Raw genomic sequence first — 18,040 nt, 5'->3', positions numbered from 1 at the left:
GATACAGTACACCTGAGTGACAATCTTAACCAACATGACCTAATCGACATTAACAGAAGATTCCATCCAACAAAAGCAGAATACACATTCTTTCCTGGTGCACTTGGAAAAAAAACAAATTCATTCACTGCCTTAATCTTTACCAAGAGAAATGTGACGGAGAGTCCCCATTCCCAAGTCATCTTCTTAAATCAAACTATTACATCAAATGATAAATCTTCTAAGCTTAGAGAACAGGATGAAGATTATGATGAACAATGACAGCGTCTACCCAAGAGTTTCAAAGGAACTCGAAGGAGAAACTATACAACTCTAAACCAAGACATACATCAAAACATTAAACAAAAGGCCTCTATAGGTAGAATATGGCAGAGAACTAGTCATATGAGTATTACATAACAAGGGCACCTGGCTAGCTCAGTCATTAGAGTGTGTGACTCTTAATCTTGAGATCATGAGCTCGTTGGGCATAGAGTTTACTTAAGATAAAGACATAAAAAACAAATAAACAATATATAACATAAAACTTAACATATGTATATTATATTTAATATAACGGACTTTCCCAAGCAAGCTGGTAAGCACTCCAGTTAAAGACAGAACCAACTAGCACTTAGGAAAGCTTTATCTATTGAAGGAAAAAATGCATATAGGTTCTTACAAGGGTAAATTATCATGGATGAATCTATAAACTATTATTACCACTGAGTACCTACAAGTGCCCCGCTAGGTAGTAAATGTGTGAGAAAAGAATGAGAGGGGCTTATATTCCAAATTGGAAGGTTTTAATTATTTTTCCACCGGAAACCCTTTCTTCACAACAACCAATATGCTGAAGCATTTTGAAAACAATAACCAGAATCTTGAAAAAAAATAAAAAGGGGGGGGGGTGCCTGGGTGGCTCAACCATTAAGCGTCTGCCTTCGGCTCAGGTCATGATCAAGTTCCACATCGGGCTCCCTGCGCGGCGGGAAGCCTGCTTCTCCCTCTCCCATTCCCCCTGCTTGTGTTCCCTCTCTCGCTGTGCCTCTCTCTGTCAAATAAATAAAAATATTTTAAAAAGAAAAAAAAAAAAGAAAAGAATTACCAAAAGCAGTTAAAGAAACTGTGGCAGAGGTCTGGATGGGGGGACAGGGCTTGAGAGTTGTTCTGTATGGAACACAGGTGGGGATTTGAGGAAATCTCAAGAGTGACAATATGTCACACATTTATAGCACTTATAAGAATAAAACATAAAGCTACATTAAGTCACCACTAATTCACAATTACCGTTAATTATAATCATTAAAGCAGAGGCCAGACTGAAGTGTCCAATTAGGATCATCTATAAAGTACATGCTTGTTTAGTAAACTGAGCATGCTGATACCACTTCAGGCGCAACAATTAAACTACATAAAAGGAGTGAGATCTGTTCTTCTCCTCTCAACTCCGAAGAAGCATTTATTTTCATGCAGACAATGCAAACTCGTAAATTTCTCGTATCTGTTTAGTATAATAATGTTTAATGCTATAGTTCAAATTAATAGTTGAAAGTCATTTGCTTGTCTTGAAGCAAAACTTGCCCTAGATTTCTGAATGAGTCCAAAAGAGAAGGAGGGTTTACCAGTTATCACTACTGAGCCATACTACTCACAGCAGCCAGATGGTGGAGGCAACCCAAGTGTCCCTCAGTGGATGAATGTAGTAGATACATGCAATGGAATAGTATTCAGTCTTAAAAAGGGAGGAAATTCTGACATATACTGACCTATACAGCTTGGGTGGACCCTGAGGATATTATGCTAAGTGAAATAAGCCAGTTACAAAAAGACTAACCCTGTATGATTATGCTTCATGTAGTACCTAGAATTGTCAAATACCCAGAGGCCCCAAGTAGAATGGTGGTTGCTAGGGGCTGTGAGGAGAAGGGAATGGGGAGTTACTTTTCAGTGGGTACAGAGTTTCAGTTTTGCAAGATGAAGAGTTCGGGAGATGGATGGTGGGGATGGCTGCACAACAGGGTGAATGAACTTGATGCCCCCCAACTGTACATTTAAAAATGGTTAAGATGGGCTCTCTCGGGTCCTCGCTTCCAAGATGATCAAGAAAAGGAGGAATGACAGTTGTGCCACAAAGGGCCACAGCCACGTGCAGTCTATTCATAGCACCAATGGCACCCACTGCTTCCCCAAGGACAAGACCATCAAGAAGTTCCTTGTTCGAGGGCGCCTGGGTGGTTCAGGTGGCTGAGCATCCAACTCTTGGTTTCAGCTTGAGGCATGATCTCAGGCTCCTGGGATGGAGCCCTGCATCAGGCTTTGTGCTGGGACGGGAGGGAGTCTGAGCTTTCTCTCCCTCAGCCCCTCCCCTAACTCGTGTGTGTGTGTGTGTGTGTGTGTGTGTGTGTGTGTGCATGCACACACACACACACACACACACTCTCTCTCAAATAAATAAATAAATAAAATCTTCAAAAAGAAGTTTGTGAGGCACATGGGTGACTCAGTAGGTTAAGCCTCTGCCCTCGGGTCAGGTCAGGGTCTCAGGGTCCATGGATCAAGCCCCACATCGGGCTCTCTGCTGGCCAGGGAGCCTGCTTCCCCTTCTCTCTCTGCCTGCCTCTCTGCCTGCATGTGATCTCTCTCTCTCTCTGTGTGTCAAATAAATAAAATATTTAAATAAAAATAATAATTAAAATTTTAAAAAGTTTGCTATTCAGACCACAGTAAAGACTGCCTCCATCAGGGACAGTTCCAAAATTAATGTCTTCCAGGCCTCTGTGCGTCCCAAGCTGTCTGTGAGACGATACTGCGTGAGCTGCACCGTTCCCAGCAAGCTAGTCCAGAATCTCTCCTGAAGCATGGAAGGACCCAACACGTTCACCCCAATTTAGACCCGTGGGTGCTACCGCCCACCACCTTCACAGAAGCCCATGTAAGGAGCTAAGTCCTTAAGCACTGAAGAGAAACTGTTCTCTGGAAAAAAAAATAAAATGGAGTTCATACACTAAAAAAATGGTTAAGGTGGTCAATTTTATGAGTATTTTATCTTAAACTTTGAAAATTATATACAAATGCACATACACTAGTGCATATACATATATATTTTAGAAAAATAAACTTACTTTATCATGTGTAAATGAAAGCCTAAAAAAATAATTCAGTACGTGTTCTCAATTAGGCTGACTTGACAGCATTTGTAAGAAACACTTTAATCAGAGCTACGGTGGAGGAGAAAATCTCCAAGAAGACACCTCAGTTGCCACCTTCCCTCTCAGCCTGCACCCACCTAGGTGAGCTCTCCTCGCACCTACCGTGCGGTTCCAAAGGCGCGCCTGAAAGTCGAATGCACGAGGGCAGGAAGATGGCTTTCATCACATATCTAAACACATTTAAAAACCTCTATCCTCTAAATGTCTATTCGTTTAGCAACCATGCGCACATTGCATTAATGTTTATCAAAATAGTGCTTCTCAGCATGTGACTCTTGATCTCGGGGTCTTCAGTTCGAGCCCCGTGTTGTGTGTAGAGATTACTTAAATAAAAACCTAAAAAAAATAAAACAGTGCCTCTCAAACTCTGTATGTATGTGCGTACACACACACACACACACACACACGTGTGTGTGGCTACTTATATCATAAAGCCCACACTCATTTTGCTAAGAGGGTCATACATTTATCTGGTCGAAATACATGAAAAGTTCACTTACCAGACAAGAAGGCAATATCTTGCATTAAAAAATGACTGATGTCCTTTGCACAGAGAAGCAGCTCAGTTTCTATGACAAACAAGAAAGGGACAGAGATGGCATGCACGTTAGAGCACAACTAGAAACATCCACATGATTTCTCATGATGCTGAAAGGCACCCTGGGGGGCCGCAGACGCACTGCTCCATCTCTTTCCTCCTCCCAGCTACACGGCAAGCAAATCGCACCCTTGAAAATATCACGGGGTAAGTAGGACCGGTGTCCATGTTCTCTGAACTTGAATGTAGGACATAAACTACTCTCACTCCCCGGAAAGCCAGGGACAAAGGTCTCAATTCCATAGGACATCCAGATTTATTTAAAGGGTAGACTGTCACATAAAGACATGGTGGCAGACTGTCTGCTACTTCTGATGACGCCTTTCATTCTACAAAGTTTATGATCAATTTCAAAGCACTTCTCAGATCTTTTTATCTTATTGGATCCTTAAAATATCCCTGAAGAAGGTATTCTTAACCCATCTCGGAAGTCAGGAGAAGAGTCAGAGAGAGTACGGTGGAGTGGTTGAGCGTGTTGCTTTGGGGCCAGACAGACACAGGTCCAAATCTCAGCGTGTTGCATTTACTGGCCATACAAACACGCCCTTGCCCTATAAACTGGGCACGATAATATCTACCTCACAGGGCACTGTGCCAACTAACTGCAGAAGAATCGGCATACTAGTTGTTCAGTCGACGGTAACGTACGAACTTGGCATTGATTATCACGGGCAGAACAACGTCCACGTGCTGCTTGGTAAGTTTTAGTTGCCCCAGATCGCAAGTGCTGATCTGTAATGTTCCATTCTGGTGAACTCTACAGGGGCTGAAAATCAAAGTCTACTACCTGCCTCTGGTCCATGAGCAAGGATAACTTTTTAAAGAAAATGGGTCATTAAACAAGGCTATTTTGGATTGCTGGTTTTAATGCCTGTGGTTCCGCATCTCTTACAGAAGCTGTATTTTCCACCGCTCTCTGACACAAAGGGCCTTCAGAGGCCTAGCATCAGGTGGTGTCAGGCCGATGGCACATTACCCTCCTTAGTGCTCCTCAAATCATGCCATATGGTTGCTGCTTACCAGAAATAATCCTGCTCAAGGGCATGAGAAAAACAAGTTCCCCGGGAGTCCACAGTAGACAGAGGAATGGGTTTCTGTTACAGAATGACCGGTCCCTCACCTAAATACTGATTTGAAAGGTAAAAACTTTAAGTGACAGGGCGCCTGGGTGGCTCAGTGGGTTAAAGGCTCTGCCTTCAGCTCAGGCCAGGATCCCAGGGTCCTGGAGTCAAGCCCCTCATCGAGCTCCCTGCTTGGCGGGGAGCCTGCTTCCTCCTCTCTCTCTCTGCCTGCCTCTCTGCCTACTTGTGATCTCTGTCAAATAAATAAATAAAATCTTTAAAAAAAAAAAAAAAACTAAGTGACATGTTTATTTTCCTAAGACACATGCCATTAAAAATCTGCAACTTGTCAGGACATAAAAATCAATTCCTAAAACTTGTCTTGTAGGGGCACCTGGGTGGCTCAGCGGGTTAAGCGTCTGTCTTCAGCTCTGGTCATGATCCTGGGGTCCTGGGATCGAGCCCCACATCAGGCTCCCTGCTCAGTGGGGAGTCTGCTTCTCCCTCTTCTCGTTGTATTCTCTCTCTCTGTGTGTCAAATAAATAAAATCTTTAAAATAAAATAAAACTGTCTTGTAATGACAAGAAAGAGTAGACTCCTGACATGTGCGTTCACCTTTCTGGGCTTCCACATCCACACTGCGGAACAGTTATTTTTTTTCACACTGCAGGTCTCCTCAGCTAAAAGAATGGGTTTATGGCAGCCACAAACGTGGGTCCCACACGGACACGCTTAGGTGTGGAGACGTGGAGAAGGGGTGAGAACGGGGATAATACAGAGATCTAGAAGTCTCTCTGCTCTTAGAGGCCTGCAAAAATGGCAATGCCCCACGTGTGTCGCATCGCTTCCATGACATGGCATTAGACATTAAAACATTCCTAAATAATAAGACCGAAATTTCTCCCCTGTACTGATCAATCAGTGAGTCCTATGTCAGAGGGCCTGTCTGGAAGTACTAACATCTGCAGCTTGACGCCCTCCCATTACCACTCAGGCTCATGCATGACTACAGAGAGCGTGTCCTCTTGCCGTCCAATTTTTTAATCCAGTCATGTAGTAAGAGGCACCAGCACATAAAAATAAAAGGCCAAGGGCCGCAAGTGGAAGGACCTGGGCCTAGAGCCGACTCTGTGACCCTGAGCAAGACGCACCCCACAGCATGCCTCACTGTCCCCCATTCCAGAAGTGACTATGATAATGGCAAATGCTTTCTCGGGCCCCTCACATTCTAGGAGATTCAAGAGCAGGTAAAATCCAAAGTTATAAGGAAAACATACTGATGTTTCCATAGTAAAAGATCTCCCACGACTGTGCCAAAAAAGTCACACTTCCATACTAATGAAAAAGGATGAGATCGTGGCTGAGAGAGGAGAGGTCGCTACTTTCAGAAACGATCGCGTTCTGGACGGGAAACGGACTGAAGGGAGAGCACACAGTGGAGGAAAGGAGGCAGAAGACACAGGGTTACCAGTGAGTAGCTGCTTAACCAACTGAGCCACCCAGGCGTCCCGTTGAACCTTTTTAAGAAAGGATTTGTGCAGGGGCACCTGGGTGGCTCAGTGGGTTAAGCCTCTGCCTTCAGCTCAGGTCATGATCCCAGGGTCCTGGGATCAAGCCCCCCATCCGGCTCTCTGCTCAGCGGGGAGCCTGCTTCCTCCTCTCTCTCTGCCTGCCTCTCTGCCTACTTGTCTGTCAAACAAATAAAAAAAATCCTTGAAAGAAGAAAAAAGAAAGGATTTGTGCAAATAAGGAAACAAGCTCAGAATTCTAATATGAAAAATTTAAAAGTCCGAAAAGGTGCAGAAATCCAGAGTATATTTTGGATGGATGGTTCACAGAGGAGGAAGGTCTACCCATCCAATTAGTTGACTCATTTTGGTTGTATCACTTGCAAAGATGGAGAACACCTGTCACCTTGATACAAGGTGCCCTTCATAAAGATGGATTTTGTATTCATTCACTTTTTTAAACAAACATTGATTGAGTACCTATTATGTGCTACATACTGTTAAGATTGGATAGATGTTCCGGGTAAGAGTATAGGTTCCTGATCACATACGTTTGTGAAATGCTGAGTGTTAAGCATACTGCAACCTTCCCAGCACATACACACGATGCAACTCCTTGGGCTATGTATGCAGAATGCGTACCTATTTGATCGTGTACTCTTTTGGTTGGCTGGTTGGTTGGTTGGTTGGTTAATTAGGCAGTTGGTTCACTGCTTGGTTGGCTTTTCCTCTGAGAGAGAGAGAGTGAGAGAGAGAGAGAAGGACAGAAGACAAAGCAACAGCAACAGAGAGAGAGCTATCCAGACTCCATGTAAAGAAGCATTTTGTTCTAAAAGTCAGATCTATTTGTAGATGAAATGAGCCACGGTAGGTACAGAAAGCAGCCCTTCCCTATCACAAACGGTGCTGGAACAAAACCCAAGGTACTCTTTGGTAAAGAGGCTGGCGAGGACAATCAAGTGTGCAGTTAGGTTGGAATAAATGATCTTTCATGTCCTATTTCTCCAAGAGTCTATACCTCCATGATACGAGTATGTATTACCATTCCAAGGAATTCAAATTCTACTGATTTATCAACTTCCGTAGGGAAAATGATAGCTTAGAAAGTTAAGTAGGTGGGGGGGGCGGTGGGCACCTGGATGATTCAGTCAATTAAATGTCTGACTCATGATCTCAACTCAGGTCTTGATCTCAGGGTCATGAGTTCAAGTCCCATAATGGGCTCCATCCTGAGCATGGAGCCTACTTAAAAAAAAAAAAAATAAAGTTAATTAAGTTGGTATCTATAAGCATCCTCATTTTCTTAAGATTTTGAAATCTTTTTATTTTTATTTTTTTAATTAAAGAATTTTATTTATTTGACAGACAGAGATCCACAAGTAGGCCCCTTGAAATCTTTTAAAAGTAATCTCTCTACCCAGGGAATCTGGTCAGCTCAGTCAGTAGAGCACGTGACTCTTGATCTTGGGGCTGTGAGTTCAAACCTCACATTCAGCATGGTGCCTACTTCAAAAAAAAAAAAAGTGATCTCTACACCCAACATGGAGCTTGAACCCACAATCCTGAGAACAAGAGTTGCACGCTCCACTGACCGAGCCAGCCAGGTGTCCTGTAAGCATTCTCATTTTTTTTTAAGATTTTATTTATTTATTTGACAGACAGAGATCACAAGTAGGCAGAGAGGGAAGCAGAGAGAGAGGGAGAAGCAGGCTCCCTGCTAAGCAGAGAGCCCGATGCGGGGCTTGATCCAGGACCCTGGGATCACGACCTGAGCCAAAGGCAGAGGCTTTAACCCACTGAGCCACCCAGGTGCCCCAAGCATTCTCATTTTATAGAAAGCATTTTCACTCTAGATTCTGGTGTATAAGAGCAGTAATTTCAACCCTTGAACTTTATTTCACAGTGACACTCTCTCATGTACTTCATCCTTTCTCTGGGGTTTCTGTTCACATGCAACAGAAGAAAAGTTCTGAACCACGCTGCATGCATGTGCCATTCTGCCCAGGAACTGAAGAGCTACGGCAGACAAAATGCTTCAGAGGGAAATAACTCTATAATCTCACATTTTCCTAAAAATCAGAAGCAAAAATAAAGCTCAGATTAAAATAAAAGGGAAGGGGCGCCTGGGTGGCTCAGTGGGTTAAGCCTCTGCCTTCAGCTCAGGTCATGATCCCAGAGTCCTGGGATCGAGCCCTGCATCCAGCTCTCTGCCCAGCGGGGAGCCTGCTTCCTCCTCTCTCTCTGCCTGCCTCTCTGCCTACTTGTGATCTCTCTCTCTCTCTCTGTCAAATAAATAAACAAAATCTAAATAAAATAAAATAAAATGAAAGGGAAAAGAGTTCCGGAGTAGCTCAGCTGGTTAAGCATCTGCCTTCGGCTCAGGCCATGATCCTGGGGGTCCTGGGATTGAGCCCCACATCTGGCTCCCTGATCAGCGGGGTGCCTGCTTCTCCCTCTCCCACTCCCCCTCTCCTTGCTTGTTGGTTCTCTCTGTTTCTCTCTCAAATAAATAAATAAAATCTTTTTTAAAAAATTAAATAAAACACAAGGGAAAGTAACAGAAACGTCCACCAGAGGGATACGGTCTCTTCTATGGCCATCAATCTGGTGCCATCACCAGCAGGAAAAGAGAGGAGAAAGTGGCAGATGTGATTGAAAACGGTTATCATCTGCCAATCCTACTACTTGCCAGGCTCAGCGTAGAGCACTTCGGATGCATTTGCTCTGGCCTCAACGACAAAATCCTCCAAGAGGGATAGTGAAACTCTTACATTACAGAAGACCAAACAGGCTTGGAGAAGCTCTTTCACATTCATTCATTCAAGAAATTCATATGAACAATTGCCAGGCACCAAGCATGTTCAGACTCAGGGTAGCATCTAGTAGATCTAGAAGAAGCTTTTACAGTGTCATCTATTTGGTTCCCAGATAATCTAAAATCTGCACTCAGAAGAATGTAAGCAATTAGCTCTAATGCAAATTACTAACTAGATATGTCTCTGTGACCTCCTCTCTTCTTCCAGGAAGACTATCATTCCAAACTATATCAAGAATGTTTATAAACAATCTTTTGCAAGGAACTCCATTATTTTTACAGCTTGAAATTCTTAACAATGATGCTTACTTTTAGCAATCATCTCTTTGAAAGTTCCCTATTGCTGATGTGCAGAACTCAGATAAAATTAGGTTTTGAGTCCTAAATCCTGTTGCAAGGCAGATGGGATTCTACGAGTCTAATTTTTCCCTTTCAGTATGAAAGGCAGATACACTACCCATCTGTAAATAGTAATGACTTAGCACGTGCAACAAACTGAAATGCTGTCTTGATTTGTGATATGCTTTAAATAGTGGAATAAACAAAAGGGTAATTCTGAAAACATCACAAAATGAATTCCCGTTACGCCACAATAGGACAAACCATGCCACATTCTGTTCTACAATAGAGGTCCAGTATGAAACACTCACATAATTCTGTGCTAACAAAAGACAACCAAGATTCTTGCTAAATCCTTCTTCTGCTAACAATGTACGGGAGCCTCCAGCCAATCCACTCTAATTCAATTCGCCAAATATCTACTGGATTTCTATTTGTTCTTCTCTACTGGGTGCTGTGGCCCATTGGAATATAAACAAGAGTTTCTCACCTTACAAAGCTTAAAAATCAGAAGATAGAGGACACCAGGCCATAAAAGACAGTGTAAGACAGTGTCTGATATAATAGAAACATACAAGAGAGGGTAAGGGGGGGGAGTGAGATTATTACATCTACATTGAACAATGAGAAAAAGGAAAGTGTCATAGATGATGTGACATCTGAGCTGGGCCTTGAATATTGATTAGGATTCAAACCACGGACAGGAGACCAGAGGACATTCCAGGTAAAAGAAACAAGGTTCCAATGCAGAAGTAAGTGAAGGCATCAGGGGCTCTATGTAACCCGATAGGATTTGAGTTTAGAGCATGGGCTAGCCTAGCTACAGCTAGAAAGCAAGACTAGAAGCAGAAAGTGGAGAGCAGGCTTCTGAAATGCCTCTGAGCCAGGACCACTGACTTAGCACAAAGATATTTTCCAAGCAGGCAATTCCTGTAACGGCACAGCAGGGTTGCAGCGGCTGGTGGATTCCATAATCAATGAGCTATTCACTTACAGTACAACCTCAGGCCACATGAGTCAGGTTGTTTGTAAGCTCCTATACAACAAAACATGTGGGAAGAAAAAGGAAAGTCCTTCTTTTGTGTGTTATAAACTCCAGACAAACCTTGACTTGACTACTCTTCTAAAAGACCCATTTTTTCCCACTGGTAACATTTCTGAAATCTGGAGGTATCTTGGAAACACCAATAATACATTTTACTCGGTTTTTCCTTTTCCCATCTAAAACCCTATGTTAAGGAGACAAACCATGAGAGACTCTTAAGTCTAGGAAACAAACTGAGGGTTGCGGGGGAGGAGGTGGGGGGGTAGGCATTAAGGAGGGCACGTGATGTGATGAGCACTGGGTGTTCTAGGCAACTGCTGAATCACTGAACACTACATCTGAAACGAATGATATACTGTATGTGGGCTAACTGAATTTAAACTTTTTTTAAAACCTATATAGGCAACTGGGAGGCTCAGTGGGTTAAAGCATCTGCCTTTAGCTCAGGTCATAATCCCAGGGTCCTGGGATCAAGCGCAGCATCAGGCTCTCTGCTCAGCAGGGAGCCTGCTCCCCCTCTCTCTCTGCCTGCTTCCCTGCCTACTTGTGATCTCTCTCTGTCAAATAAATAAATAAAATCTTTAAAAAACAACACTGAATTTTACACTTCAAATTGGTAAATCGTGCGGTAAGTGAATTATATCTCAATAAAACTTCCGAAAAAGAAATGAGGGGAGGAATTGGTGTTTGTAAGAAAAACGGTCACTGGAGCAAAGGATGCACGTTTTCTACTTCTCCTTCCTAAGGAATTTCATCATGAGAAAGAAAGGTAAGCTCGTCTTTTGGAAATAGGTGTTAAGGGAAAAAAAGGTGAAGGTTGTGCATAAAGATAAGCCACAGTGACATGGGGGGCTATATATGGCTTTTATCTTAGGTGATGTATATACACAAAATGCTGCTTTTTTCAGAAAATAAGTATTTTTTATTGAGGTAATAGAGCACAGTCCTGAGTACATGCTCCAGGGACAAAGTGTCTGGGTTCCAGTTTCAGCTTGAGCACTTGCAAGTTGTACCACCTTAGACCTGCTAAAACAGGTGTCTCAGTTTCCTTTATTGGTAAAATGACCAAAATGATAGTCCCCGTTTCATCGGGTAATTGTGATGAGTAAATCTGTTAATACAAAGACTTGGAACACTGCCCGGTGTATGGCAAGCACTCAATAAATGTTAAATTGTTAGAGAACAAAGGAAAAAACAAGTGTAATGTTAAAGGCTTGGTGTACAAGGGAGCATTCAGGAAGCGGCAGCAACCATTGGGCTAGTAGTGCAGTCCTGCAAAGATTTAAATTCTCCCCTTCCCCAGTCACAAGTGCACCAGGGGCCAGAATACCACTTTCACCTTTTAGTTCATCTGCAAATAGGGGAATATGTACCTCGTGTTTCTGGTCTGTATCTCAGGTCTTGTACATAAGGAAAACTCAGAAGATCTCACATTTGAACATAAGGCTTGAACTTCCAGGGCGCCTGGGTGGCTCAGTTGGCTAAGCACCTGACTTTGACTCAGGTCATGATCTCAGGTCGGGGTGAGGGGGTGAGGCAGGCCTCCCCAGGTCAGGCCCATGCTCAACAGGGAGCCTGCTTCTCCCTCTCCCTCTGCCCCCCACCACCACTAATACTCTCGCCCTCGCCCTCTCTTCTCTCAAATAAAGAAATAAAAATCTTTAAAAAAAATAATAAAAGACTTGAGCTTTCAAGTCTAAAAAACACAGAGAAGCTTCCCTTATTGGTTACCTGGGGAAAAATCCTGAAAAACCTTCCTGTTACAGAACACAAAAGCGTGGTGGGAAAAATAACGTTAAATTTCCTTTCAAACTGGCAGGAAGACAAGGAAACCCTCAGAGACTAAAACCATTTCAAGGGCGCATATCCTGAGAGAGAAGCCGACTGAGAAAGGCAGCTGCCCTCTGGCATGGGCCAGTTCCCAGGTGACTTAGAACTTGGTTCGAATGGTCATGCGCTTGTGATGATTCAAAGCCCACAGCACTGGGAATCAGATCAGAGAAAATATAGGAGAATATCTGTATCACCTGTGGATAGAACCTCTTACATAAACAGAATACAAGCAGTACAAAGCATAAAAGGCTGATAATTTAGGCTACATGAAATTCAAAATTTTCTTTCATCAAAAGACATCATAAAGAAAATGATGAGAGAAGCCACAAATCGTGCAGATATCTGCAATGCGTACAGTGACAAACACACAGAATCTAGGATATATGAAAGATTATCAGTCAATCAGAAAAGACAAATCACGCCATAGAAAAGCGAAAAGAGTACCACAAACAGGCATTGCACAAAGAAGAAACATTTAAAAAGATCCCTGATTGCCTTTGTAATGTGTGAAATGCAAATCTGAAGGACAATAGGATAAGCTTTTATACCAACCACTTAGGGAACAATTTTTTAAAAACCAACATTAGCAAGCACCGAAATGCGCAACAACATAATCACAGATCTGTTTTGGTTTTGGCCTTGGCTCTTAACCACAGATCTCTTTTTTCATGAAGCATCCATTTTGAAAGACCACATTAAAAACTGGTCCAGTGATGATAGTAAGAGAACAACACATCAGGTAGCATTTTTACACTGATAGAGCTGAAGGGTAAAGACGATGACTTGACCCCGTCTAAAATGGAAAAAAAAAAAAAAATCCATTCAATGTGGCAACAAAGACCAAAGGAACTCTGAGGTTTGCTTTTTAAAGACATGTAGTATGTCAAATCACACACTGGGAAGTGTCGCCTGGGTACCTACTATGCATTCAAGGTCATTCAAGGTCGTCCTAGCACTCGTTTACAAAGCCCATAATAATGAATAGGTTCCAATTCCTGGAAGAAGGTCCACAGATCTGGCTGTCTTCAGATGCTCAACCTTTTAATTGCCCTTTGAAGGAAGGCACCTTGGGATGATTTTACCCTCAGTAGCATGAAGTGGAATTCTAGGGGAAAATGGGAAACGGAAGGAAGAAATGAGAGGAGGAAGGAAGGAGGAGGAACACAAAACAGGGATCCACACCGAACACGGCACGTGTCTTCATTTGCTATCAGCCATCCTATTCGCTCATGCATTTCTTCTTTCAACAAAACTTTGTCAGACTCCCTGCCTTGTGCCAGGCTCTGTCCGGGGCCGGGGACATGGAAACCAGTTAAAACACTGGCCTGGATCCCACAGGACTCTGCACCTAAGAGCGGGAGGCAGTGACAGTCCAGAATGCGGAGTCATACGGCACGGAGCCCAGGATGCTGGGGGCGCACTGAGAAAGCACGCCTGGCACTAAACCCATAAAAGAGATCACAAGTCAAAAAGGAATAATAAGACAAAAGCAAAAACAGAAACAAATGGTTTGATGCCCTAACCTCTGCTGAGTATCTCCTGGGGCTCAGTTTCAATCTGTGAGTTTCGGGCCATGACTCCACGCCGTTCTGAGGTCGCTGGACCCGGCCCTGCTTCCAAAGATCAGACGGACTTGGGGGTCCTGCACATGAAGGCAACGATTCACTTCTGCAATTTCTGCAAACACTGATGTTTCTGTGTGCAGGCACACGCACGCAGTACACGAATGGGACTATTTCCAGCACAGCAGTTAAAATGGCAGGTTTGAAAGGGCCCTCCTGCAGCTTTCAAATCACTTGCAAAGTCAGTCTGCAGCACAAAGGAGCTCACAGGGAGCAAAAGGTAAAAACTGCCGGGGGGAGCCTCTTACTTTTCCAGCACAAAAGCTCTTTCGTGACTTGATCGTGTATCGTAAAATTTACAGCCCCTTTAGTCAACTGTACCAAAATAATTAATGAAATAAAACAAATTTACAGTCCCCCTCAAATTGACATAAGCACTTTTAAAACTGTATCGGCATCATCTTCAAAACTATATGATTGTTAGGAAAATCAGTGTCTTTGAGGGGCGCCTGGCTGGCTCCATCAGAAGAGCATGTGAGTCCTGATCTTGGGGTTGTGAGTCTGAGCCCCATGTTGGGTGTAGAGATTACTCAGAAATAAAATCCTGGGGCGCCTGGGTGGCTCAGTGGGTTAGACCGCTGCCTTCAGCTCAGGTCATGATCTCAGGGTCCTGGGATCGAGTCCCGCATCGGGCTCTCTGCTCAGCAGGGAGCCTGCTTCCCTCTCTCTCTCTCTCTGCCTGCCTCTCCGTCTACTTGTGATGTCTCTCTGTCAAATAAATAAATAAAATCTTAAAAAAAAAAAAGAAATAAAAATCCTTGGGGCACCTGGGTGGCTCAGTGGGTTGGGCCTCTGCCTTTGGCTCAGGTCATGTTCTCAGGGTCCTGGGATGGAGCCTCGCATAGAGCTGTCTGCTCAGTGGGGAGCCTGTTTCCACCCCCACTCTGCCTGCCTCTCTGCCTACTTGTGATCTCTGTCAAATAAATAAATAAAATCTTTAAAAAATAAAGTAAAATAAAATCCTTGAAAATAAGTATCTTTGAGAATTAGCTCCCTTGGGTACCTCTGAAGGCACAGTTAAAAAAAAAAAACCCTCCTCATCACACAATTTTAAATGTTCCGATTTATTCCTTAACCCAAGAAATTTGGGGGAAATGCATGTAAACCAAAGGGGCATCATCCTAGTCATCCAAATCATCCTGATTCACTACCCACAGTACAAATGAGCAGGGACATGTTAGAACATGAGCTTAAAGATAAAATTTTACTACTCAACCCCTACAGCCACAGCTGCCACTAAATAATTCGGAATATACTAGCTTAGCAATAGGTAAATATTAACATTATCCTCTTTTTACATTTTATTATAATTTTAGGCCTTTCGAGAGGAGTTATTTAAAGCACAAGCTATAAAAGTAGACGAGATGACCCACTAATGTCAGAACTCGCATACGTGTAGACATACACGGATAACGTGTAGACATAGGACCAGAGGCCAGATCTCCTATGCCATGGCTATTCCTCTCTTCTTGGGTTCAGAGAATCTCATTTTGAAATACACAGCATCTGCAACTGTAAATCCAATTAAAATGACTTACTTCAGCTCATAAGGCATGCAGAACACACAACACCTGTTGGTGGTACCTGGAACGTATTAACTAAGGAAGCAAACCTGACCCTCTTTTGTAAACTGTGTCAAGTGCAAAACGGCAAAGAAAGACCCGGCTGGCCGCTGCCTTGTGCTGGGATGACTCACATGGTTCAGCTGCAGTTGCAAACTCAAAGATGTCCCTCGGATGCACATATGACTTTTAAGTGTCATCAAAGAGCCTAAGAATATCTAATCACACCATTTCAGTTTAAACGGAGGGAAGATCATTTAAAATCATTCCGTATGGTTTTTCTTATGAAACCATATATTGAACAGCAGAACAGCTAATGCTTCAACTTAACTAACAGTGGCACAATGGTGCAAATGAAGGCTCGAGGAAGAAAAAAACCACAATGTCCACCCACCCTCCGCCGATCGTGAAGGTAACTGGCTGGCTGACTGCCGCAGCGCCGCAGTAGATGCTGACCCAGCCAAAGTATATTTGAAAAGGCAGCTCAACCACAACCAGACCAGACTTTCTGGCCACAGAGTTATTTAAAATTAATATTCTAGTAGCATCTACAAGCTTCCTATTTGGCCCAGAAGCTTTACAAAGAGAGCCATTAGCAACTTACTAAAATGAAGTCAGTATATAATTATATATAATACACATTTGCATGCACATATTAAAAAAAAATCTGTATAACTTGATTTTAAAACTTGATTTCCAGTGAAGAAAATGTTGTCAGTGAACTCTTGGAGGGGGTGGGTGGGAAGTGATAAGTTGATTTTTTAAAGTTCGGATTTCTTATGAAGTAAGAGATAATTTAAATATCAATAAATTAATAATGGTGACACTGAAATTAGATTTTTTTAAGATTTTATTTATTTTATTTATTTGACAGACAGAGATCACAAGTAGGCAGAGAGGCAGTCAGAGAGAGAGGAGGAAGCAGGCTCCCCGCTGAGCAGAGAGCCCGATGAGGGGCTCCATCCCAGGACCCTGGGATCATGACCTGAGCCAAAGGCAGAGGCTTTAACCCACTGAGCCACCCAGGCGCCCCTAGATTTTTCTTTTTTTTTTTTTTTATTTATTTATTTATTTGACAGAGAGAGAGACAACGAGAGTAGGAATGCAAGCAGCGGGAGAGGGAGAAGCCAGCTTCCCGCCGAGCAGGGAGCCCAATGTGGGGCTCAATCCCAGGACCCTAGGATCACCACCTGAGCCAAAGGCAGACCCTTAACCCACTGAGCCACCCTGGTGCCCCCTGAAATTAGATGTTAAAGCCATTGGTTCTTTACATCCATAAATATATATCAGACAAATGAGGATCAATTTCGTTTTTTTTAAAAGATTTTTATTTATTTATTTGACAGAGATCACAAGTAGGCAGAGAGGCATGCAGAGAGAGAGAGAGAGGGGAGGAAGCAGGCTCCTAGCTAGCTAAGCAGAGAGCCTGATGTGGGGCTCGATCTCAGGACCCTGGGATCATGACCTGAGCCTAAGGCAGAGGCTTTAACCCAATGAGCTACCCAGGCACCCCGAGGATCAATTTCTTAAATAATGTCTCTACTAGAATCTCCTGTTTAAAAATAAATAAATAAAAAAGAATCTCCCGTTAATGTTAATTATTTTCCTAAGTAGCTAGAGGTGGTCTCCATGTAAAATTGGGCCAGTCTATCAAGGACATACAGAAAGATTAGATAAATTGTATGTACTTATTCAGACACAAGCAGTGTGAATAACTGTGTAAAGAATGCATCATTCTCAAACACAACAGCTTCTCCAGGGTTTATTGCAACTCTGAGTTCACTAAGACAAAACTGGAGAAACACTTCCTTTGTGCTGAAAAGACGCGGTAGCCTCTTTGTGCTCTACGAAAGGAAAACGTGTAAATAACACAACAGGCTGATTTCACATATTTCATTTCCTGTACTCTTGCATCAAAAGTTTCAGAATGAAATCATTTAAAAATAAACACACTAAAAAAAATAAAATAAAAATAAACACAATGACATGGAAGCCATGTATCAGCATACAGGATATGATCCCAGTTTGCTAAAATACCTAGATATATGCGGGTTTTTCAGTTGTTATTCTCACCAGTTAGAAATAAGCTCCCTGAAGGCAGGGATTTTTGTTTGTTGTTGACTGAAATACCCCAACAGTGTCTAGCCCATAGAAAGTGATCAATAAATATTTATTGAATTGATAAATCTGTGTCCATAGAAAATTTCCAAACCCGAACTGTTAGTAGTGCTTTCCTCCAGAGAGTAGGACTGGGCTGGGCACGAGGGTAACTCACTTATTAGTTTACGGGCATATGTTGTTTAGATGTTTTACAAAGATCATATATAAATAATTTAAACAGGGGCACTTGGCTGGCCCAGTTGGTGGAGCACGCAACTTTTAATCTCGGGGCCGTGAGCTCAAGCCCCCACGCTGGGTGTAGAAATTACTTACAAAAAATAGAACCTGGAAAAAGAATTTTTTAA

The 18,040-nt window shown here is 42.8% G+C and overlaps 1 protein-coding gene across 12 annotated transcripts in view; it reads right to left on the bottom strand.

The window, feature by feature from the left end:
* Positions 1-18,040, bottom strand: part of MCF2 (MCF.2 cell line derived transforming sequence) — a 103,661-nt gene that overhangs the window by 74,449 nt on the left and 11,172 nt on the right. For all 12 annotated transcript variants that reach the window (XM_047716210.1, XM_047716207.1, XM_047716203.1 and 9 more), the window contains one exon: positions 3,692-3,760. In XM_047716210.1, the coding sequence (XP_047572166.1) occupies positions 3,692-3,760 (69 nt within the window). The remainder of the gene's footprint in view (positions 1-3,691; positions 3,761-18,040) is intronic.

The sequence above is a fragment of the Lutra lutra genome, chromosome X (assembly GCF_902655055.1).
Source record: "Lutra lutra chromosome X, mLutLut1.2, whole genome shotgun sequence".
Taxonomy (NCBI): Eukaryota; Metazoa; Chordata; class Mammalia; order Carnivora; family Mustelidae; genus Lutra; species Lutra lutra.
The sequence above is the reverse complement of the archived record's forward strand: the minus strand, read 5'-3'. Positions and strand labels throughout refer to the sequence as shown.